This window comes from Dromiciops gliroides, chromosome 4 (genome assembly GCF_019393635.1).
Source record: "Dromiciops gliroides isolate mDroGli1 chromosome 4, mDroGli1.pri, whole genome shotgun sequence".
Taxonomy (NCBI): Eukaryota; Metazoa; Chordata; class Mammalia; order Microbiotheria; family Microbiotheriidae; genus Dromiciops; species Dromiciops gliroides.
In genome coordinates, this window is record NC_057864.1 from 17,272,648 (window position 1) to 17,297,462 (window position 24,815).

Genomic DNA, 24,815 nt, shown 5'->3' on the forward strand with positions numbered 1-24,815 from the left:
CTCCATCTACCTGACAGGATTACAAAGAAGAAATGGGCTAAAGATTGGACCAGAGAGTTCAATGATACAGGGAAATCTGAGGTCAGGTATCTCCCCGTACCAGTGCAAGCTGGTGCCTTCTCTGAAACTCAGAGCCTCACCTAGAACCTTGGGAAGTTAGGTGATGTGCCCAGGGTCACACAGCTAATATGTGTCAGGAGCAGGTCTTCCTGACTCCAAGGCCAGCTTTCTGTCCATGTCGCCATATTGCCTTTCAAAATTTTACAAAGATCACAACTGAACTCACAAACTTTTTCTTATTGAGCCAATGAGAAGCATAATTACTAAGTTAAATATAGAAAATAAAGTATTTCATAGGAGTAGAGTGAAACTATGGGGTCAAAGCTTTCCTTAGGTGTTGTGTTCTGTTCCCCTGACCAACCATCAAATTGAAATCCTTGTGCTTTAGAAGGTGACCAAAGTCACTTGTCAATGTCTAGGGCAGGATTTGAACCCAGGTGCCTGCTGATCCCGGGTCAAGCTCACTTTCCACTAAACCACATTCATCTCTCAATGACACAAAAGGTGAAACATTCCCAAGTCCTCCCTCTACCCCTATCTCATCATTTTGATTCCCTTTGTTTTCAGACAATCCCCCTACCACTGATTTAAAGGTGTCTTTAGTTAACAACTTCCCACAGCCCCATGCAGAACTGGGGAGTCGCAGCTGTGAATAAGAAATAATAATAAAAAAACCCAACCTCAACCCACACCAGTAATTAATTTCAGTTCCCAAATGAAGAAAACTTCCATATTTTTATAACAATTCCATGGCTAAGTCTTGAAGAAAGTTCCCTGGGGATAACAAGAATGGGGAGAGTGTCTCTTTGTTGGAGAATGAAAAGGATCTATTTTTAGAGTCAGAGGAACTAAAATATTAATGGGCAGAGGGGACTTCCCTTAAACTGATCACAGTAAAATACAATTATTTCCCACAGGCGGTGGCAATGGAAAGGGATGCTAGAAGGTGAATAAAAATGGGGGGAAAATCCTGTTAGTACCGAAGATGTTGAAGGAATCCTTCAAAAGCTCATTCTTCTGTGAAAATTACCCCAGGAAATGCTGCTAAGGTCAGCAAGACCTTGTCTCATCCGCTGTCTAAGTGCCGGTCACGTAATTCAAGTTGCCACCAAGAAGATTTAACTAGCACGCCCAACTTCCCTCAAAGCTCCTGAGCCACGCGCCATAACTCCAGTTACTCTAATTTTCACTCCCCAGTCATGCCAGGCTCAGGAAAGGACCCTGGGAAAAACAGCAAGGCTGGCTTTTTTGTTTGACTTTGAGGCTCGATGCCCAGCTGCCGAGGGGGTGGGTCCTGATCTTGGCACTGCCCTGGAATCCAAGGAGAATGACAACTGCTTGCCTCTTCTAGGCACTTTACAGTTTGTGTGTGGGGGGGGGACGGAGGAGGCTGAGAGATGGGAGCAGGGGAAAAGATGTTATATGCTATAGGGGCAAGGGGGAGCTGGGCTTGTTGAGAAAATCAGGAATGGGTAGGATGAGAATGAGGCCTGTGATGTCGCTTCCTTCTGTGAGAGTAGAAACCACAACAAGGACATATTGTTTTTCCTTCCTTCCCAAGGAGGACCATGACATTGGGATGATGTCATGTATTGTACTGAATTGTATTTAAGGAAGGCAGGGCTATGTATATGTAGAGTCGCCAGCCTCACTCTCTCCTCCAAAGCCATCTGGGGTCAGTGGCAAGATATACATTAGGATAACTGGAGATGTTCCTGCATATTTAAGGCAACTGAGGTTAAGTGACTTGCCCAGGGTCACACAGCTAGTAAGTGTCTGAGGTGAGATTTGAACTCAGGTCCTCCCAACTTCAAGGCCAGTGCTCTATCCACTGCACCACCTACCAACAAGGATAACATTGAAAAGGTGATTTAAGGTCTGCAAAGAGTTTTACACCCATTATCTGCTTTTAATTTGAATATAAATTCCTTGCAAGTAAGCACGGGTTCATTTATTGTATTTATAGCCCCAGTCCCTAGTACATAGTCAATGTTAAATAAATGTTTATTGAATAATTAATTGGTTTCTTAATCCTTGTAAGGCTATTATTACAATTATTATTATTAGTTTTGTCATTATCATCTTTATTATTCTCATTCTACTGATGAGGAAATCTCCCAGAAACTGAGGACCATAATCTTTGGAATTGTAAGTGGTCTGGAAGGTCATTTAGTTCAACTTCCTGCACCACTTCTACACGTTCTGAGCCCAGCTTTGCCACCATGATGAAGAATTGGTCTATTTAGCAGGAGCCACAGCTAGATGAGCAGAGACTCTGATGCTGTAGACCTTCCAAAACGTTGGCCATGATTGACTTTGCTTTTTTTAATTGACTGTTATATAACACCGCTGGCAGACCCCCTGAGACCACAGCCAACGGTCTTAGGTCAAGATCATGATGGTGACCACTCTGGAACAATTCTGGGCTTCTCTGTCTCTAGAAACTTATGGGAGAAGAAGGTTCTGGCACCTAAATGGTAAGATGCAAATGGTCTCATTCATCAACCATACCCAACGGGGTTTCTTAGTCCCCAAGATGCAAAATCACCATCTAGTCTAATGTTATTTATTCTGCATTTTTTTTCTTTTTTTGTGAGGCAATGGGGGTTAAGTGACTTGCCCAGGGTCACACAGCTAGTAAGTGTCAAATGTCTGAGGCCAGATTTGAACTCAGGTATTCCTGAATCCAGGGCCGGTGCTTTATCCACTGTGCCACCTAGCCGCCTCAATGTTATTTATTCTAACGGCAGTGACTGATAACCTCAAGCAATATAAGTAAAGGAGTAAGATATTCAGCCTGATCTTGGCTACAACATGAAAATGTTTTAAAATAATTTTGATGATGGCAAGAAGAAAATGAGAGTTAATCTGGGTTCCAGGGTTTGTATGTCTGATGCTACTTAGTGCAAGTCTAAAAGGTGCCGCCCCTCCCCCTACTCCAAACATTTCAAAGTCCTATAAATAAGCTCTGAGTGACTGATAGGGCCTTGTGACACCTATGGATTCTTCAAGTTTTGAATGGCTGATTTGGAACAAGAAGGGCATAGATTATTCAGAAGGAATGAAATGAAAAGTTTTCCAATGGGTTCCATCTTTTTTTTTTTTTTTTTGAGTGTGCCAGCAAGGAAAGTCTTCTGCCTCTTGGGAGTTCCCTCTGCTTTCACAGCACACACAGAAATCCCAGTGCTATGGGTAGAATGAATATTCCTGCATTTTCATGGTAGATAATCCTGGGAGGGGCTGAGGAAACCCAAGACCCCCCAGATTTGTTCCTATGGATTTGGATTCAATTAAGGAAGGGTCAATTACTGGGAAACCGTGGATGGCATCTGACACCTAACTCATACAGGGACTCAAAACATGGCAGGAGCCCAGGAACTATTTTGTCGATTGGATTCTGATGGCTGTATTATGTGAGGGCAATGGCAGGAGACCTAACTTTGGAGGCAGAGGGCCTGTGTTTGGGTTCTAGACCTGATACTTGATACTTGGGTGAGCTTGGGGATGAACAGTGTGCGCTTCAGAGGTTGCACTGGATGACTGTGAAGAACCAACCCTTCTAAATCTAAGACCAAAGATTCACTTGGGCCCAATACAGCCTCATTTGAGCCAGAACCAGGAATGGTTCCAAGTAAATGAAGCTGGGAATCACCCATTGACATATTTCAGAACCTTTCTCAGACACAGAGCTCAAGAGAACTAGAGAATGAGTGAGAGGACCATTGTGACGCACAAACCACACCAGCAGACAACGGCTGGCGAGGAGTAGGATCTCTCAGGTAAACTGGCTTTTATGCTATATGCCTCAGGTAAACCAGAACCGATAATGGGACTCAGTTTCTTCCTCTGCAAATTGAGGGAAGTGGATTAGATGACAGCCAAGGTCTCCTTCCATCTCTAAAGCCTATGACAAATATGATCACCCATCGCCTGCTTTTAATAGAATTGTGTTGTTATCTTAAAAGCAAAACACTTTGGGGTGGGGAGGAAAGAAGATAAGGCATGGCCAAAAGAAAGACCAATTCACCAGGCACCAGGGTTAAGAGGACTGTGAGATCAGTGCTGAGGGCGGCAGGGTATCAACTCATTGTGGAGGTCTACATGATTTGTTCTTTCCTAAAAAGAAACTGCATCAACTGTACAAACCAAAGAGTTCTGTGCAGAAGAAACTTGGGAGACAATTTAGTGTGGTCTCTGCTGGCTTTGGGGCCCTAGGGCCTAAGAGGTTACTGTCCCCATGCAAAATAGAGGTTTTAGGGGGCAGCTAGGTGGGGCAGTGGATAAAGCACTGGCCCTGGATTCAGGAGGACCTGTGTTCAAATCCGATCTCAGACACTTGACACTAGCTGTGTGACCTTGTGTGACAGTCAATTAGACTTGGATACTCTTTGCCTAATTCCCCCTCCCCAAAACACTTAACCCTCACTGCCCCACCAAAAAAATTAAAAACAAAATAGAGGTTTTAAAGATGTCCAATGTCTTATCAACCAGCATTTTCACTATATTTATAAATGGTTAGTTTCTGCCTCTGAAGACACAATTGTGAATATTTCAGGCAAAAGATGAAAAATCAAATTGGTTAAGTAGATGGCTTATCTAGGTGATGAAACTTGAAGACTATGCACATTTAGCATGAAGAAGAGAGAGGCGATCAAATATCTGGAGCGAGAATCTGTGGCTAGTCCATGTACTTCACTGAGCTAAGCCAGGGGCTCTGCAGGAGACTCCTAGGGTGGGAAGACAGGGAGGAGAGTTCCCTGAATGAGAAAACGAGATGGGTGGATTGAGATCTGTATTAATAGAAGGATCCTGGGGCCCATCAAGGAAAACAAATCGAAGTGAGTTTGCATTGATTGAATGTTAATAACACAGGATTTAAAGGAAGGAGGTTATCAAAGCCACTGGGATACTGAAGTCAGAAGAGATTTCAGGGCAGAGGCCCTGGGTGGACCTGCCTCATGTGTCAGGCTTTACCGAGGAGGCCAGACAAGCCTTTTGGACACTCCATGAGGGCCCTAACTTTATTTCAAGTAAAAATTAGAAACTGATTGAAACATTGTAGTGAGGAGAGAAATATAATTTTAAGCCTTTTAAAATCGCTTGAACTGTGAAATCAAGTAATGATCACCAGAAAAGGTTCTGTCAGCTGGAATCAACACAGGGCCCCGTCAGCATTTTCCTCCGAAACCTTATTACGGTATAGCTTTTGATTTCTCATCTCCGCACGATGTTCTTCCCCACAAATAAACTACCGTGACCTCCACCTGTTACCCAGTGAAGTCTGCCTGCCATCCTTCAATAAACTCCATTCTCTTCCTTCAAAGGCCTTTGAGTCACAAGGAAAGTAGGAAGAGACAGTTGTTCAGTGATCCACACTGACAGCACTTTATAACGACAAGGCAGTTCAGAGCCTCTGCCACAAGCAAATGAATTTCAAACGGAGGCAGTGCCTGTGAGAGCTGGAAGGGGGCAACATATTTCATTATTTCAACGTGAGATGTTTCACAGAAATCGGTCTCTTCCTTCTTCCCTCCTTCTCGCCCGCAAGCCCTCTCTCCTCCTCCTTCTCTTTGTTTCTCCTCTCTTTCTCTCTCTCGTCTCTCCTAAAGTTTCTCTTGTCTCTTTATCTCTCTGTCTCACTTTCTGCCAGTCTCACCCATCTTTCATATCTTTCCTCCGATCTCTCAATCCCTCTATCTTTCTCTCTGTCTCTGCCTCTCTCTCCCACTTTCCATATCTCTCTTCCTCTCTTGTTCCTTCTGTTTCAGTTTCTGTCTCTCTCTATTTCTGTGTCTTTCTATCTCTCCTCCTCCCAATCTCTCTCTCTCTCTCTCTCTCTCTCTCTCTCTCTCTCTCTCTCTCTCTCTCTCTCTCGTCTTGCTCTTGCTCTTTCCCTCTCTTCTCCCTTCTTCTTTCTGATTTAATGATGCTCTGGGCCCCATCTACAATTATGAAATCTCTGGAAAACTACATCCTAGGAGGCAAAAGGGAAGACCTTTTATTTATTTATTTGTTTGTTTGTTTATTTATTTATTGCAAGGCAATGAAGGGTTAAGTGACTTGTCAAGTGTCTGAGGCTGGATTTGAACTCAGGCACTCCTGAATCCAGGGCCAGTGCTTTATCCACTGCGCCACTTAGCTGCCACCAAAGACCTTTTATTTATTTATTTATTTATTTGTTGTTGTTGTTGTTGTTGTTGTTTTACAGGGCAATGGGGGTTAAGTGATTTGCCCAGGGTCACACAGCTAGTAAGTGTTAAGTGTCTGAGGCCGGATTTGAACTCAGGTACTCCTGAATTCAAGGCTGGTACTTTATCCACTGCGCCACCTAGCTGCCCCCCAAAGACGTTTTATTTTGCAGAGAAACAGAGGATTTGAACCTGAGGCAACACACAGCAACCCCGTTTGGCATGGAAAGTCTTCCATAACCCAGCTTCAGTCAGCCAGCTTTTCTAGGTTGATTATACATTACTTTCTCTCCCACGTTCTGTGTTCCCAGGATAACCAATCTACCTGTTTTTTCTCTATACACGACATTCTATCTACCACCTCCACTTTTTAGCCCTATGCCTTGAACTCTCTCCCTTCTCACTGTGGCTTCTTGGAAGCCCTAGTCTTTTCCTTAAGGATCATTTAAAGTGTTACCCCGTGCATTTGATAGTGACAGTGCCTCCTCTCGTGACTGTCAATTAACAAACATTTATTAAGCACATACCATGTGCCTGGCATTGTGCTAAATGCTGGGGATTGTCCTGCCCTCAAAGAACTTACAATTTAACAGGGAGACAACATGTAAACAAATGTATAAAAACAAGTTGGATACAGAATAAATAGGAGATAAGCAACAAGCATTAAGGGTAGGGGGAGAAAAGGCTTCCTGCAGAAGGCAGGATTTTGGCTGGGATCTGAAGGGAGCCAGGGAATCAGCCAGCAAATGGGATGAGGAGGGAGAGCGTTGCACACATGGGGTGGGGGGCGGCCAGTGAAGCTGCCCCAATGCGGTTGTGTGTTACTGTAGATCTATCCAGTGCTGACATACCGGTGACCCTGATCCAGCCCCTTGGTAGGATGGAAGCCCCTTGAAGGGAGGAGGGTCTGTTTCACTCATGTAATCACATCTCCAGGGCCAAGCCCAGTAGTTGGCACACAGTAGGTACTTAATGAATGCCTGTCTCTCGGATCGTCAAAAGCTTGCTAAATAACACAGCCTTCCCAGCTGCCCGTCTGTAAATCAAGCCGAGAAGGATCCTATTACATCTCACAGCTACATTTGTCATTTTCCCAAGTACAATATCTTGACAAAATAAGTGGTTTTCTCACAACAATGACATATCAAAAAGGGGGGGGGACCCATCTCGGGGAAAGTTGGACTTTTCCTGGTGATTAATGCACCAAGCAACAAAGAGACAGTGTCTGTCTAATTACGTTAAATACTTATCTGCTCAGAATTAGCGGGGTGTCTCTGCTCAGTGTCACTCTTTGTGACAATGTAATGATAGGTCAGTTTACTTATGAGTGCAATTAGTAAAAACCATGCTGTTTTCTTAACTGCCTTCATATCTGGAAGTATTTTATTAAAGATAACTTATCTGACCCCAAGGGTAAGTGCTTGGCAACATTTCTTCTCTCAATTAAGCCCATGTGCTCTCTATGGTTTTGCTTTGGGGGATGCACTGATCCCCAAGATGCTGAACCCCACACTTGGCACCTTTGCATTAGCTGCACCTCCTGCCTGGAATATTCTCCTTCTTCACCTCCATTCTCTGGAGTTCCTAACTCTGTTCCTGATTTGGCTTCAATGCCATCTCTTATATGCCACCTTTACTGATTCTCCACCTATTAGCAATTCTCCAGTGCTCCATTAAAATCACTATTTATTTAGGCAGCTAGATGGCACAGTTGTTAGAGGGCTGGACCTGGAGTCAAGAAGACCTGAGTGCAAATCTGGCCATAGACACTTACTGGCTGTCTTGCTTAACCCCTGCCTCGGTTTCCTTATCTGTAAAATGTGGGTGATAATAGCACCTACTGCTCAGTGTTTTATTTTTTTCTCTTAGTGTTTTTATAAGGATCAAATGAAAATATCTGTAAAGTTCTTTGCAAACCTTATTGTTGTTGTTTGTCCTTCATTCTTTTTTTCTTTTTTTTTTTGGTGGGGCAATGGGGGTTAAGTGACTTGCCCAGGGTCACACAGCTAGTAAGTGTCAAGTGTCTGAGGCTGGATTTGAACTCAGGTACTCCTGAATCCAGGGCTAGTGCTTTATCTACTTTGCCACCTAGCCGCCCCCTGTCCTTCATTCTTGAAAAGGACCGTGCCAGATGTCATGACTTGCAGCGAATAGGATTTTAAGGAAGGGCTGTGCAAAGTCACCAGCCTCCCCCTCTCTCCTCCAGAGCCATCTGGGTCCAGTGGCAAGATATATTATCAGGACAACTGGAGATGGCCCCAGATGTTTAAGGCAATCGGGGTTAAGTGACTTGCCCAAGGTCACACAGTTAGAAAGTGTCTGAGGTCAGATTTCAACTCAGGTCCTCTCAACTTCAGGACCAGTGCTCTCTCCACTGTGCTACCTAGCTGCCCCTTGCAAACCTTAAGGCCATTTGTAAAGCTCACCATCATCACTGTTTTTAATAGCATCTACCTCCCAGGGCTGTTGTGCGGATCTGATGAAATAACCCCAGTAAAGAGCTTTGCCAACCATAAATGCTAGTTATTGTTCTTGTTAGCAACAATAGTAACTATTAGTGTTACTTTCCATATATTTTAGATTTAGTATCTGTGTTTCTCCTCAGCAGAACCTAAGCTTCCTGAGGGCAGGGCTAGTGTTCTTTTTTCTTTTGTCTTTCTATTCCCAATGCCTAGCACAGTGCCTGACACTTTGCAGGGACATAAAAATGCTTGGTGAGTCTTGGCTCCTGGCACGCTGGGTCTTCAGAGCTGGGAAGCCCTGAGAGGCCAAGTAGTGACAAGGGAAGAAGAATTCCCTTCATCACACTCCTCACAAGTAGCCAGCCAGTCTCTGCTCCAAGGCTTCCAGGAAGAGATAAATCATTCCCTTCTTAGGCAACCCCCTGCCACTTTTGGTAGCTCCCTTCCCTTCTCTCCAGAGATCTGCCTCTCGGCCACTCGCACTTACTGATCCTCAGTCTGAGCTTGGGGATCATCTCGTCTGCTTCCTTCCTCAGAGGAGCCCTCTAGATAAGCAGATGAACCAGGACACCAATCCAGGTTTCTTCACTCCCTCCCTGTGGAGTCCTCTTTCCATCTTTGCTTCTCAGGATTCAACCTGAGGCTGAGGTTGGAAGTCAGAGAGCCCAGTTCAGTTCCCAACCCTGCTTCTTCTCAGCCATCTGGATCTTTGTCTCCTCATCTGTAAAATGAGAAGGGTTGAACCAGATGCCTCTCCTAGTTATAAACCTATGATTCAGTGAGTTTCCAACTCACACAAAGGCATTTTTTGGCTAGTTTGCCCAAATCATGAAGTTTAGGAATGGCTTAAACTAAAAATTGTTCCTAGCTGACATTTTCCTTGCAGACATGATTTAGCACTTCAGTCTCACTTTCACACATCTTCTGGAACTCAATGAGGGTTCCAATCATTTGAAAGAAATTTCCCAACAGGCCAATCCAGTTACTGGTGAGATGGGTCCCTCTACTGTGTCTTGATAGTCATGTAATAAACCCAAGGAAAGGGACTGCTGAAAAGCCTTGAGATGCGTTTTGGATTCACCTAAGTGGAGATGGGTTCGGTGTTTCTCAGGAGGGAAAACGGGACAGTGGCTGAAGCCAAAGACAGGCTTTGGGAGAGTCTGACATGATATAATGGAAGTGACTGGTGCCTTTGGAGTTAGAGGACTTGGGTTTGAATCCTGACTCCACCACTTATGAGCTATATGACCTTGGCCAAGTTATAACCTCCCCAGGCCTCAGTTTCCTTATCTGTACAATGATGGGGTTGGACTAAATGATTGCTGAGGTCCCTTCCATCTTAAGAATGAGGCTCCTATCTGTCTCATGTAGAAAGGACTAAAGGTCAGGAAGGAAGATGGTACTCTGACCACCTGGAATGCATCTAGGCCACCTTGTGACAATATGAGTTGTCACCAAGGGAGTGGGCTGCCTCCAGAGGTGGAGGGAGATCTTCAAGCAGAGCCTGGTCCACCACTTGTTAGGTATGATACAGTATAGTTAGAATCCCTTTCATTAAAGCAGTCAGCCAATAAGCATTTATTAGGCGCTTATTATGTGTGACAGACATGTACTGAATTAGATGGCCAATGAGGTCCTTTCTAATTCTAAAATCCCATGATTTGGTGACAGGGATGAGGATGGTGAAGAGGGTAAATACCCTACTGAATAAGATCAATAATAGAATGCAAGATCCTTGAGGGCAGGGGACTATTGCCATGTTCTTTCTTTGTATCTCTGAAACAGCACCATGCCTGGTATATAGTAGGTGCTTAATAAATGTTTGTTGCTTCATTGACTGGCTGCTCAATTGGAAGAACTGAGCGACATTTAGCCTGTAGAAAAGAGGACTCAGAGCACCATGATGATTGTCTTCAAATATCTGAAGGGCTATTATGTATAAAGAATGGTATAAACTATACTGTGTGACTCTCTCCTCTGGATGGGAAAACTAGGACCAATGGATAGAAGGGAAAGGGAAGCAGGTTTCACCTAAATACAAAGAGAAACCTCCAAGACAGCTAGAGCTGTCTGGAGATGGATTGTCATGGGTGACTGTGAGCTCTAGGCTACTGAAGTATTTCAAAGAGATACTAAACAACAACCTTCCCAAAGGGCAATGGGTTGCCTTGTGAGGTGGTAAGTTCACTCACCTCAAGTCTGGAAGCTGAAGCTGGATACCTACTTGTGGGGGATATAGTGGAGAGGACTCTGGTGCTGAATGGATGGCCTCTGAGATTTACAATCATGCTCTCAGTTGGGTTGATGAATTCCAAAAGATAATCATATAGAAATATTAACTATCAAACAGGACCCATTTGAAAAAAGATCTGTCTCCCCTTCAGTCTACTTTTTTTTTTTGAGTGAGGCAATTGGGGTTAAGTGACTTGCCCAAGGTCACACAGCTAGTAAGTGTTAAGTGTCTGAGGCTGGATTTGAACTCAGGTACTCCTGATTCCAGGGCCGGTGCTCTATCCACTGCGCCACCTAGCTGCCCCTCAGTCTACTTTTGATAACTAAGTCCAAGAGAACAGATACTGATATTCATTACTTAGTTAAAAACTATTTTTAAAAGCCTCAAATATCAAGAGTTTCCCAGAGTCTGGTTAGAGTATCTCAGTGCAAGTGGTCTTCTACATCTGGAATGTTCTCCTTGCCCTCTTGCCCTGGACACTCCCTCAGTGTTTTTGGAGCCTAGCTTAAGTGCAAACTCCTATACAGGATGCCTGAAGTAATAAGCACTCTCTTCCTCGAAGTGACTTTGTATTGGTTGACATAAACTATGTATCTACTCACAAACAAACGTACATGTTGTGTACCCCCCAGAAGTATGTAAACTCCTTGAGTTCAGGTATTATTTGATTTTTTTTTCTCTTCACATCTCTAGAAATGAGCACAGTGCCTTGCCCATATTAATTGCTTAATAAGTGTTTGAATTCAATTGAAATATTACACTGATTTTTCAAACAGCATTTCAAATCCTTGATGCTGATGGAAACAGCACATAAGGAAAGGAAGAATAAACAGATTAAAAGAAGTAAAATGGCTCCTTTTAGTCTTTTGATGATATGCTTTTTCTTTCTAAGCAAAATCACTTCTCTGGAGGCAACCTCTCTCCCCCCCTCCAACAATGAAAATTAAACACAAGTATGATTCTTGGGAAGAGATAAGTCCTCAAAGAACAAAAGTTAAAGGGCCCAATTTAGAGCAAAGGACTGTGCATCCTGGCTACTTCCTACTTAAATGGTTCCACCCACATTTAGAGCTATGTGTAAGCTGCCCACATAGACTCTGGACTCTGGTGGAGCATAAGACACCCACTGCAGCCATTTTATTCAATTCCCTTTCTCTCCTTCATGCAATGGCAGAAAAGCAGATGGTGAACCCTGACTTGTGTGAGCCATAACTCAGTATAATATCCTGGAATTCATCAACCCTGAGTTCTAATCAATGCTAAGTGCTTACTGGTTGGCTTGGCTAGAGGGGCAGTATAATCTGGTTCTAGACAGGACACATGAGATTCAAGATGGATTTCAGATTCTTTGTCGGTGATTTTCTGACAGTCTGTAAGAAAGGATCAATTTCCTTACATCAAGGTTGATTACCATACAAAGAGGCCAAGCCCCAGGAAGTTAGGAATATTTTTTCCCACAGTTGCAAACAATAACATCCACAACAGAACCAACTCATATGAAAATCCAGGAGGGGATGAGTGTCAATGAAAATGAACACTGAGCTTGGGCAGCCGGCTGAAAGGAAAGAGCCCACAGCAGGTTGAGATGATCACTGGATGTCCTTGTGTGGAAGGTGACCTCAGAGGCTATCTGGTGTTCCCCATTGCTGAACAAGGATCCCTTCTCTAATATGCTCAGTCCAGTTTACTCTACAGCCATCCAATTGCTCATTGCCCCAATCAGTCAACAAATATTTATTAATTACCCACCACATGTTAGACACTATGCTAGGCACCAGGATACACAGACACAGAAGGAAACAATCCCTAAAGTCAAGAGGCTTATGTTCTGATGGAGGAAACTACAATTACAAAAATCAGCATACACAGCACAAATGTAAAGTGAATAAATAGAAATAAACACATGGTAATTAAATACAAGGTGGTTGGGGTTCTGGGGGGGTGGCGTCAGAAAAGGCTCCAAGCACGAGATGATGCCTGAGCTTAAAGGAAGAAGGGAATTCTACTGAGTCTGGGGAACTTGGGAAAGAAGCCACTCAATATTAGGAGATCCTAAAAAGGGCGAGGAAAGGTTTTCAAAGTTCCCCAGTTCGGGAGAGAGGCTGTCATGTCAACAAGTACTTCATTCTGAAGAGACAAGTCAATTACTGTGTTTAAATGAGTTCAGTCATTTTACTTCAATTTAATTTTTCATTATGTTTCAGAGATGGCTGGCTATAAAGCGACCATTTTCCCCTTGAATTTTTTCCCTCCCCCATTTGAGAAATCCATTTTCAGCCATCTTCAGCGCCTTAGCACCTAGACTTTTTCCTTTTTCCATTTTAGTTCTTGGCGTTTCACTTAGGGATCCCATCAGGAAGGTCTCTGATTCACTCTGTTGATGGGAGTACTTCTCGTAATCTCCCAGGATGTAATTCACCCATCATCTCCAAATGGGTGCCATGCCTTTGACTAATTGATGAGTTGATGATGTGTTTGAAATCTTTGGATGAAGGGGGCTGGAGCAAGAGGCATTATTGTAATGTTCTGTGCAAGGTGGAAACTGAGCCAGGCACAGCTCCCCAAGCCCATTGCTACATGGTCCAAACTACAGCCCAGGAGGAGTGAGTATCTGGTGTCTGAAGGGTGTCCAAGGGAGCTGGCTGGCCATTCTGCTGCCTCCCCTGGGTGAAAACATCTTATTTGGGGTGGGAATGGTTTGAGAATGGATGTTTTCAACTAAGGGAGTTCCCTATCACTTCATAAAAACTTCAAGGAGCTGGAAAATTGTGGATCCAAATATGATGAAAAAGTTTTCCCTTCAGCTCATCGATTGAAGGCAATGTGGTACAATGGCTATAGGCCTGGCTTGAGTGTCAAAACACCGGGGTTCAAATCTCATGTTTGTCCCTTACTGCTTGTGTGACCTTGGAAAGTAATTTCAAACTCTCTGGGTCTCTGTCACCTCACATTAAAAATGAGGGGACTGGGGCAGCTAGATGGCGTAGTGGATAGAGCACCGACCCTGGAGTCAGGAGTACCTGAGTTCAAATCCGGCCTCAGACACTTAACACTTACTAGCTGTGTGACCCTGGGCAAGTCACTTAACCCCAATTGCCTCACTAAAAAAATAAAAAAATAAATGAGGGGACTGGACTAGCTGAGGGTGAAGTGTCTTTCATGGTCTAAATCAATGATTCTGTGATGTCACTTTCTCTAACAATGTGGAACAACGGAAAAGGCACCAAGAGTGGGCAGACCCCAGATCCACTACCTGCCATGTGTAATCATGAACGCTTCAGCTCAACAGGTATTCATGATGTGGCTACCAAGTGCTTGGCAGGAAAAATGCTAAAAAGCTCTACTTCCAAGGGGCTCACCATCTGCTTGGGAGAAAGAAAATGGGCACATACAAGGAGATACTCAGTGAGGGGAAGAGTCATGAATCACAGGAGGAAACGAAGAAAAGCATCTTGTAGGAGACACGGATTGACCTGAGCCTCAAACAGTGCTATTAGCCTTCCCGGGAGATAGAAATGAAGTGAGAGAACATTCTAGGAAAGGAAGAAAGTTCTTGCAAAGGCAAGGAGGAGGGAGATGGGGCGTCGTGTATAGGGAGCACCACCTGGGCTGCAGCACGGAGGGAGTCCTGTGAAATCAGTCTGGGATGGTAAGCTGGAGACAAATCGGGAAGACCTTTACTGGTAAAATCCATCCCCTCTATCTGGGCCTCAGTTTCTTCATCTGCAAAAGGAGGCAGTTGAACTAGATGAACCCCAAGGTGTCATCTTGCTCCACACTGGCAATTCTACCTTACACCGGAAAAGCTCAAGATGATGATTATCATTATTTTTACCTCCAATGCATTTTACCTTGAACGACAGGGCGATGGATCATTAAATATTCATCACAGTGAACCTTACCATTTATTTATAAAACATATATGTTTTAAAAAGACACAACAGCATGGTAGGGACAAAAGACAAGCCGCTTTCTCTTGCAGTTCAAACCAAATGGTATTTTTCAAGTTTATGAAAACATGTACCGTATGTTGCCGGAATTAATTTGCATAGCATCAAAAGGCGAAAGGAAGGGAGGATATTGTTTGAAGAAGGGGGGATCGCAGAGTTCAACAACACCTGCTGTTTAGGTTCTACAAATATTAAATAATCTTCCTAAGTTTTGGAATAGGATGGGTAATTCTTTAAAAAACAACATAACAACAAGCTTAACTGTTGGAATCATGGATTCGAGAGGAAACAGACCAAATCCTAAACTGGATCTGATTCATATTGAAAATGGGCTTTCTTCTTTATTCCTTCTTTTTTCCAGCAGTTGGCTCTTCTCTGGGGCCTGTATCAGCACCCTCAGCCATTGCCATTTTCTATCGTCAGCTCTTTGTTCAAACAATTTCCAATGTGACTGACCATGGGTCAAAAGGTACATGACTGACTGTACATCTACTCAGGGGAGCTTCCTCTGCTACTTACCTACCTACCTACCTACTTACCTACCTACATACCTACATACATACCTATCTATCTATCCATATACCCTAAGGGTCCAGTTACAGGAAGTCACCTACTCTTCCTCCCACAAGATGTTCCAGCCACTACCTCTGGGCCTTTGTTGTGACTGTCCCCTCCACTTGGAAGTCATTCCCTCCTAAACTCTGACTTTTGGGGTTCTGGGCCTCTTCTGAAACTTTGCTGAGATGCCAGGTTCTTTAGGAGACCTTTCCTGGTGCTCTCTGCCCCCCAGCTGAGAGTGCCATCTATCTATCTATCTATCTATCTATCTATCTATCTATCTATCTATCTATCTATCTATCTATCTATCTATCTATCTATCTATTCATCTTCATCATCAATAATTGCTATTATCTGTTTTATTCTCCAATATTTCAGAGAGCTGATCAATGAGCATTTCTTAACTAACTATGCACTGGAGATAGAAAGAAATACAAAAACATGGTCTCTGCCTTCAAGTGGCTCACCTGACTTGATTGGCCTCTTGAGCTCTTCCAATACTGTGAGTTTATGGATTAGAGCTGCCCAGGAGTAGAATGGAATTAGAAAATAATGTCATTAGAAAATAATGACTGCAGCCTGTAGGTAAAGGATGGATGGCCACTTGCTGGGGGTGTGGCAGGGGGCTTTCTTACGTGGATGGAGATTGGACTATATGGCTTCTGAGGTTTCTTGCCATTCTTAGTCGTGACAATCCTGATTCTATGATATCGTGGCCTCTTAATGCCTTTCACAGTGTGAATTTTTTTGGGGGGGAGGAATAAATCATGGACTTTTTGGAAACGCAGGCAGAATGTTCCTTTCAGTACCCAGAGGTTGACTGCTGGAACTTCTCAATCTGCATCAAAGAAGGACCCCAGGTCCCTCGTCCCTCTCAACATGCTCCTTGGCATCCCTACCTCTAAGGAGGGGATGCCAATACAAGGGTGAAAATGGAAGAGGATGTAGTCCTGCAATAGAGCTCCCCGACTGTTCCATGTGCAAAGAAGCCAAGCCAAGACATCAATCCCATAGCAAAGCTCTGAAACAGTGAGTATTCCTATTACAGCCAATGACGGGAGGAGATCTAATCACGTCCCCCTAATACATGCTCGTGCAGTGGAGTGTCCATGATCAATGCACCATTGTTACCAGGCCGCTGCGTTTTTATTGGCAAGGATAATGTTCCTCCTGTGGACCATGAAGTAGCCAAGTGAAAGGTGCTAAAGGCTTCTTTCCATAGGATTTGGAATGCAAAACAACGAGTGAAAAGCATGCCAATCATCTGAAGGGGATCCAGTAGGCTGTGATAGGTGATTTATATACATTACAGTCATGGGATGGAAGGCTTGGAAGGGATAGAAGCCAAGGGGTACCGGTCCTTCATTTAGGAGCTGAAAGAACAGAGGCTGAGAGGGACCTCCGATTCCTTGTCCCAGAACCATACATAGAAAGAGCCATCAACTTGGGGAAACGGAGCAGCCACCACACCCCAACAACCATCCAAGAGTATGCAGAATGTCGTGCCAACTGCATGCTTTCTATAATTGGGTAGTGGGGGAGAGGAGGTTTCTAGATACAGGAGGGAAGGCCTGCTTATAATCTTGTGGTGGATCGCTTAAATCACACCCAAATATACTGGGTCTGGGGTCCTCTCTCTTCCCAAGATTCCCTCCATTGATGCAGAATGCCATCCACTCATACCTGCTCATTATCTCTACAATCACCCAATATTTTCCTATTATGTCTAGTGTCAAATAGAAACTCCTCCATCTGACATTTCTAGTTCCTTGGAATCCGGCCCCTTCCTGGCTTTTCAATCTTTGAATACATTACTCTCCCTTCTCTCTCCCTCCATATACCCCAAGGGTCCAGTTACAGGAATTCATCTACTCTTCCTTTCACATGATGCTCCAGCCACTATCTCTGGGCCTTTGTTGTGACTGTCCCCTCCACTTGGAAGTCATTCCCTCCTAAACTCTTACTTTGGGAGTCCTGGGCCTCTTTTGAGACTGGGCTGAGATGCCACGGTCTTCAGAAGACCTTTCCTGGTGTCCCCTCCCCCCAGCTGGGAGTGCCATCCCCTTTAAGGCTACCCAGAATCAAATTTGTTTGCCCTGATTTAGGCGCCCATTGTTTCCTCCATTAAAATGTAAGTCCTTTGAGGGCAGAGGCCTGGACGGTTTGGGGTTTCTTATCTTGGCATGGCGCCAGGGGTACTAAATCAATGCTTGCTGATGGGTTGGTATCACCCACTGAGCTCACCATTACAGTGGGGATGGGGGTGGTACAGACAATGGGGTGCAGACTTTCTCAGGCACTCCCCACCTGACCAGCGCATCTCTTTCACCCCCACCCTCTCCTCCACTTAGCCACCATATCTCCCCACTGACCACTCGTTACAGTTTGCTCATTCTCATCTCATGATTCCCCACTACCCTCTGGATGGGACTCATTTTTCATCCTTCAGAACCCGAAGCATCCTGGGCGAGTGACTCGAAGATTAATTGGCATCGTCTTCCTAGACTCAGTGTCCTGTGGATCACCCACAACTTCGATACAACTTCGGTTCTTTGGAGATTTTGATTAGCCAAGATTCACAATTTGACAGCATTGCTGGAAAGGACATTAAAGTTTAAAAGAAAAGCTTTGGTGCTGGGGAAAAGTTAGGGATCATTAAAGAGGCAGCTGGGGCTGGAGCCGCTAGAGCCTGGGACATGGACTTAGGAAGACCTGAGTTCAAATTCTGCCTCAGTGCTTACTAGCTATGTGACCCTGAGCAAGTCACTTAACCTCTATCTGCCTCCATTTCTTCAACTGATAAATGGGGATAATAATAGCATCTACCTCCCAGGGCTGCTGTAAGATTAAATGAAATAATTACATAGTGCTTTGTAAATCTCAAAGTTATTATTATTGTTGTTGCAATAATGTTGATGATAATAGCATTGTATAAAGTCTTCACGGGATTTAGTCTACTCCCTTCCTTCTAGTCAACTGTGGGCCCAACTCCTGGTCCATCTGTACTGCCTGTCCTCAGCTTGTATATTTCTGTACTAATTCAACATACTGTCCTCCCAACTCTGTCATGGACAAGTTCTACATATAGTTATACAGATATAGCAAGATAGATGTGTGTATATATATATGCACGTCTATATCTATATGTGTGTATATCTTTTTATAGCTAGATCTATAGCTCTGTGTGTGTGTGTCTGTGTGTATACACAGAAACAGATTTATTTATTTATTCATTTTGTTTTTCCTGTGTGGATTCCATACTCCACCCCTTTGACCAATCCTGGATCTCACTGAAGGGCACCCTGTGCTGTTCTGGGGCTTGGGGCAACGGGTTACATTGTCATCCCAAAATGGAAGCTTCGAGAGACCTCTCAGCGCCAGTCTGTTATGGACTGCATTACAGATAGCAAGTGAGGACAGGCAGGCCGAGGGAAAATGGGAAAAGATTTCACCACTTCCCTTCCTGAGATTGTCCTGAATTTTTATTTTTTGGAAAGTGAAATTACCAGACCATTCACCATAACCAACTGAAGAAATGCAGGGCAAAGCCAAAGAAAACGAGTTGGGAATGGAATTTGCTTATTGGGATTCTCCACGCCTGGGCTCCACCCTCCTAATCCCCAATTAGTGCAGATCATTCAGAGTTGACTGCAAGTGCAGATGATTTTGCCCCATAGAGTTCTGCAGAAATCATGTCATTATAATGAGTTCTGAAGCTACAACACTCAAGTGGTAACCCTGGTTTTTAAGATAACTGGAAAACGTCACTCAGCAGGGGTGAGCAAAGGCTCTGTTTATTAGCAAAGTGGCCTCGGCCAATTGGAGGCTGTCTGGATTTTTTTTTTTTTCAAACCTCACACACATTTTTAATCTTTTCTGCCTTTCTTCCCTCTTTCGAAGAGTTATGCACTAAAAGTGCTGAGATAAAGTAATAGGAAGAAGGATGCCACCACAGGTATGGGAGAGAGCAGAAGTAATTTACAACATGTCTGGTTTGTTTTACTTTCAAAGCCTCCTAGCTGCTCCAGGAAATGTGTCTCTTCTGGCAGCCTGCTTCCTGACTTTGGCCTGGAGAGCTCCCTCACAATCCCATGGGCCCAGGTAAACAGGAGCGAGACTCCAGGAAGGTGGGTGGGTACAGTCTATACTCTGTGTGTCCCATTGGGTCCTCCCTTGCAAAAATGACCCCAACCTAAGTAAGGACTAAAAAAATGCTGATACTACTCTTAGATAGACCCTCCCTTCCTAAGACATATTTCTAGAGGTAATTTACATGAGTGAACGGCTAAAAGCCTCCTACTCAATTAACTTTCCTCCCGGGAACAGATTCAGAGAAGTGTGGGAACAACAGAAAGGTGTTCCTGGTGCCAAGGAGGGGATGTGGCCTGATGGAAAATGCCCAGGCTGGGCCATCTGGCAGCATCAATGACCCATCTCAAAGAGCTGGTGGAAGTTAATGACACCAAATTCACCATTAACATGTGCGACATGACATCCTTGGGTTGGGTTTTAAAGGCCCCTCAGGCACTGTTTCAATTATGACTTTCTGTTCATTCGGAATATGGTCAAATGGGAATGTTTACTCCTCCTCCCCCAATCCTGATTTCCCTAACTGAAATGAAAATGAAAAGAGGAGATCGGAGGGGGAGGGCCTACGGATTTAGACCCAGAAGGGACCTCAGAGAACACTGAGTCCTACCTCCTCCTTGTACAGAGGATTTACTCTTTGGGCATCTCTCCTGGAACAGAACGTCCATCTGATATGTACATGGGGAGGTATGCTTGGAGGAACAAGTTTAAAAGCCATCTCTACTATTGTAAAGTAGATGGTGCTAGAATTCAAAATCAGTTGAGTTAATGGTCTCACCATCAGAACTCCTTTGTCTTTAATTTGTGTGTATTTTGCATATATCTATTGTTGTAGAGTGTAAGCTTCCTGAGAGCAGGCCAATGTATCCTCAGTCCACAGCATAGTGGTTGGCCATAGTAGGTGCTTAACCAGTGCTTGTTGATTACACCTGTAAACAGTGTTTCTTCACAACAGAACAATAGCTCTCTGAGGGTATCTAGACCATCTTATTTTGGTTATTATATCTTCAGTGCCTGGTACAGTGCCTAGCATGTACTACAGCAGGCACTTACAAATACCTGTCCAATCGAAAGGAATTGCTTTGTCTTGACAATGAATATAAACAAATCCAAAGAAGAGACTTCTGAAAAACAAGAAATCATCTTATGCCAACCAGAATGCTTTGTAATGACCCAGAGGCCATGCACCCCAGTGGAAAGGGACCCGGACCTCAGGGGCCCCAAGTTCCAGATGTGCGGCTATGCCATAAACTAGCTTTCAGACCTCAGGCAAGACACTGACTTCACTCTGCTTGATCTGTTTCTTCACTGATCCAATGGGAGATGTGGCTCAAATGATCAGTGAAGTAGGTGCTATAATTATCCCCATTTTATAGACCAGGAAACTAAGGCACAGAGAGATGAAGTGACTTGCTAGATTTGAACCCAGGTTTTCCTGACTCCAAATGCAGCACCACTTCCACTGTACCTCAGTGCCCCCCCCCCACAGTCAGTTGCCTGATTATCACAATACGACAATGTAGACATATTTATCACCTCCAACAAGAAGTATGCCTACACCTGTGGGCCTAAGAAAGGACAAATCCATATCTTTGTTTCACTGAGGGGAGAAATGGACACCATTATCTGGCAGGCTCAACAAAGAGATCCAAAGTCATTTGACCTGTGACAGTTTTTCAGCAGCCTATAACATTTTCATTAGCACTTAGCGAAGGTCATAGAGAAGATAGAGCCAATGTTATGGGGGGTTTGGAAGAAGAAAGTGCTAGTGCTGCCCTGCAAGCTCTACTCAAATGTTCAAGCTCACAGATCATAGCTTCTTTCAGATAAGGCTAAGAACCCTGTAGTCTAATGCTAACTTGCATGGTGGGCGTCCACTCTGGAGTCGTCTGGTCAAATGCATACCCTAGGTGAAGAGGGGAAGGTTGGAGGATGGAGGTGAATTAAGGCCTCATACCCTCAGCTATGGTTACTCACTTTTCTAAATGCCATAAAAATGACTAGAAGGGAATAAGTCCAGATATTGGACAAGATCCCCCATTTGACCCATCACCAGCTAAGTTAAAAAGTTTGGGTTTCTTAGCACCATGTTCTACCCTCCTCTTGCCATGACTACAGAAGTGAAAGGGTGGCACCCAGGACGGACGATCATCTTTTTTGATCTTGGCTTTATTCACTCCCTGGCTACAGAGTTCATTACCAAATAGCCATCCTACCACCGATGAGCTTCTCCATACTTAGGCTGGTCCTTGGAAACAGACGCAGCTGGGACTATTCTTAAATTCTTTCCAACAGTATCAAGAAGCTCCTTGAGGGCAGGCACTGCCTTTCATCTTTGTCTTTATATCCTCAGTATATAGACACACTAGAGGCACTTCACAAGTGCTTGAGGAATTGAACTGAATGGAATCACAGCATGGTGGAAAGTATGTGTACAACAGGCCTCCTAGCACAGTCAGGAGAGAGCTGGCTTTAATGTCAGGGAGACCTGGGTTCAAATCCCGTGCTGGCATATACCAAATAGATGTCCCTGAACAAGTCACTTGAACTTTAGCCCCCCAGGCAACTTTACCACTAAAAGTGGCAGAGGAATCATCAGTCAGCTTTGGTGGAGGGACTTTTCTCACTAAGAATTCCCAACTACAGTAAAACCACAGGTTCAGACCCAAGACACACAGAAAACCATCATTTCATCAACAATTAGGCCAAAGGTTGCAAAGATCACAATGTCTGAGAGATGGTTTAAAAAGGGGGAGGTGGAACCCCATTTTCCAAGAAGCCAAGTTGTGCCTTCCAGCCCAAAGGGCTCATTCTTCCTTCCAACTACCAATGGAAAATTGGATCACTCTTTAATCAAGCTTCCTACCAGACCACCCAGAAGCCACACTGGTTACACCTTAAGGATCCAGTAGGCAGAACATCGGGACACTGGGTGGTGATGACAGGGAAGCCTCGAATGCCACACCACTAACTCCAATGGGCCCTAGGACTTCAGCTGAACTGAGGTGTCCCACAAGCAGGTCACCATGGTTTTTTCCCACCATGTTTTTAAAGGGGAATTTTGCTCAAAGCGTTCTGCCTTGACCTTCCCTAACAGAACCCCAGATGGATGAGTGCCGCCTTCACACCATGCTGCTCTCCCACGAGTCCTCCCCGCAAGCACAGCCCAAACTCAAGCCTGCAGGACCAGCCTTAGGCCACCTTTACCTGGCTCCACTTCATGCCATCCGCTTGACTGGCTGCCACTGCCTGGGGAGCGTCCTTGGCTTGTATAAAAGGGCTCTTCACCAGGACTGTCCATTTCATCCTCCACAGATTTGAGACGCTTTGTCGAGCTGTAAGAGTGAAGGGAGACAGTTTGGAAGGCAGACCGAGTATCTCTCCCCGCCGAAAAACTCATTCCAGCCTTAAAAAGGAGGGATGGGAGGAAATCATTTCTGATTTGCTCATTCAGTCATTCATCAAACATTTTCAAAATACCTACTATGGGCAAAGCCTTGGGCAAGGTGCTAGGAGTAAGTGATACATTGACATAATCCTCCACTAGTCAAAGAGGGATGCTAGAGTAATACTAATAAAGGGGGGGCAGGAGAGGATCTTGGACCTCAGGGAATTTCCCATGAGGGGAGAAAGGACATGCATTCAATGATCAAAATTCAATATGCATTTATTAAGTACGTATTATATACTATTCTAAGAAAAGAGGAGGGGAGATGAGAAAACAATCCCTGCCCTAGAGAGGCTTATATTGGGGGAAGGGGCACTGACATTAAGTACTCAGATAAATAAATACAAAGTAATTTTGGATGGAAGGAGAACCAAAACAGGCAGCTCTCTGGACCCCTGAAGGAAGCCATGGTTTCTAACTAGTGATGAGAGGGGACCAGGGGACAGTGCATGCAAAGGCATGGAGGTGGGAGATGGGAGCGTCATGTGTGAAGAACAGCAAAAATGCTGTTTTGGCTAGACTGGAGAGTGTGAAGAGAGGATAGCAAGCAGGCTAGTGTGGCTGGAATGGAGAAAGCACGAAGGGGAAGAATGTGAAATCTTTCAGCAAAGATAGATTGGAACCAGACTCTTGTGGGTTTTAAATGCCAGACTAAGACATTTCTATAAATATGACCAACCAATTAACAACCAACAAGCATTTATTAAATGCCTACCATTTGGAAGACACTGTTCTAGATGACAGGAATATAAAGACAAAAATGAAGTCTCAGCCTTCATGGAGGCTATATAATGAGCCAGAAGAAAAAGGAACCAAATAACAGGTATTTATTAAACACCAGCTGTATGTAGAGGCAATGGAAGAAATACAAAGTTTAAACAAACTTCCTTCTTGGAATTCACACATTAGTAGGGAGGTAAGATGACACCATCAATAATATACAATATTACATGACATGTGAATCAGAGAGCTGTCCAAGGGGCAGCTAGGTGGCGTAGTAGATAGGGCACTGGCCCTGGAGTCAGGAGTACCTGAGTTCAAATCCAGCCTCAGACACTTAACACTTACTAGCTGTGTGACCCTGGGCAAGTCACTTAACCCCAATTGCCTCACTAAAAAAAAAAAAAAAAAGAGAGCTGTCCAAACCAAGCCCTAAGTTACGTTCGTAAAAAGCCCTTGGCACAAAGCCTAGCACACATTAGGCACTTAATAATTACTTATTTCCTTTCCTTCCAATATGAATTCTGAAGGGGAAGAGGTCAGGGAAACTTTCATGTTAGGAGCTACCATTGAGGGAAGACTTAATCAGAGGATTCTTGGTCTGTATGAAATCTCAGTGTTTCACTGTATTGATAGAAGCATAGATGTTTCATAAATTAGGGCAAGGGGTTGACTAGTAATGGCAGGGAGAGGCCAAAGATCTTGACAAGGGGACATAGGAGAGAGACAGAGACAGGCTTTGCCTAAGTCACAAATGTCACAATTCAAGTCAACTCGGCCAACACTTAATCAGGACTGATGCTGATGGTGACTGGCTTTTTCCTGAGCTTTAAATGAGGCAATATGGCGCATGCCCTGCTGAAGACCCCACACAAGGCCCGAAATGACCACAATAAAAATACTAGTTAAAATAGTGGTAGAGTCGCCATCTCTAGAGAAATGGTTCTATTATAGAAAGCACGACATCAAAGGCTTCAGGCTGAAGGTAACCGTGGATTCTTTTTCTTTTTTTTTTAGTGAGGCAATTGGGGTTAAGTGACTTGCCCAGGGTCACACAGCTAGTAAGTGTTAAGTGTCTGAGGCCAGATTTGAACTCAGGTACTCCTG

At 44.2% G+C, this 24,815-nt stretch overlaps 1 protein-coding gene across 9 annotated transcripts in view; it reads right to left on the reverse strand.

Moving 5' to 3' along the window:
* Positions 1–24,815, reverse strand: part of NFIA (nuclear factor I A) — a 708,739-nt gene that overhangs the window by 104,166 nt on the left and 579,758 nt on the right. For all 9 annotated transcript variants that reach the window (XM_044005161.1, XM_044005162.1, XM_044005160.1 and 6 more), the window contains one exon: positions 22,748–22,875. In XM_044005161.1, coding sequence (XP_043861096.1) covers positions 22,748–22,875 — 128 coding nt within the window. The remainder of the gene's footprint in view (positions 1–22,747; positions 22,876–24,815) is intronic.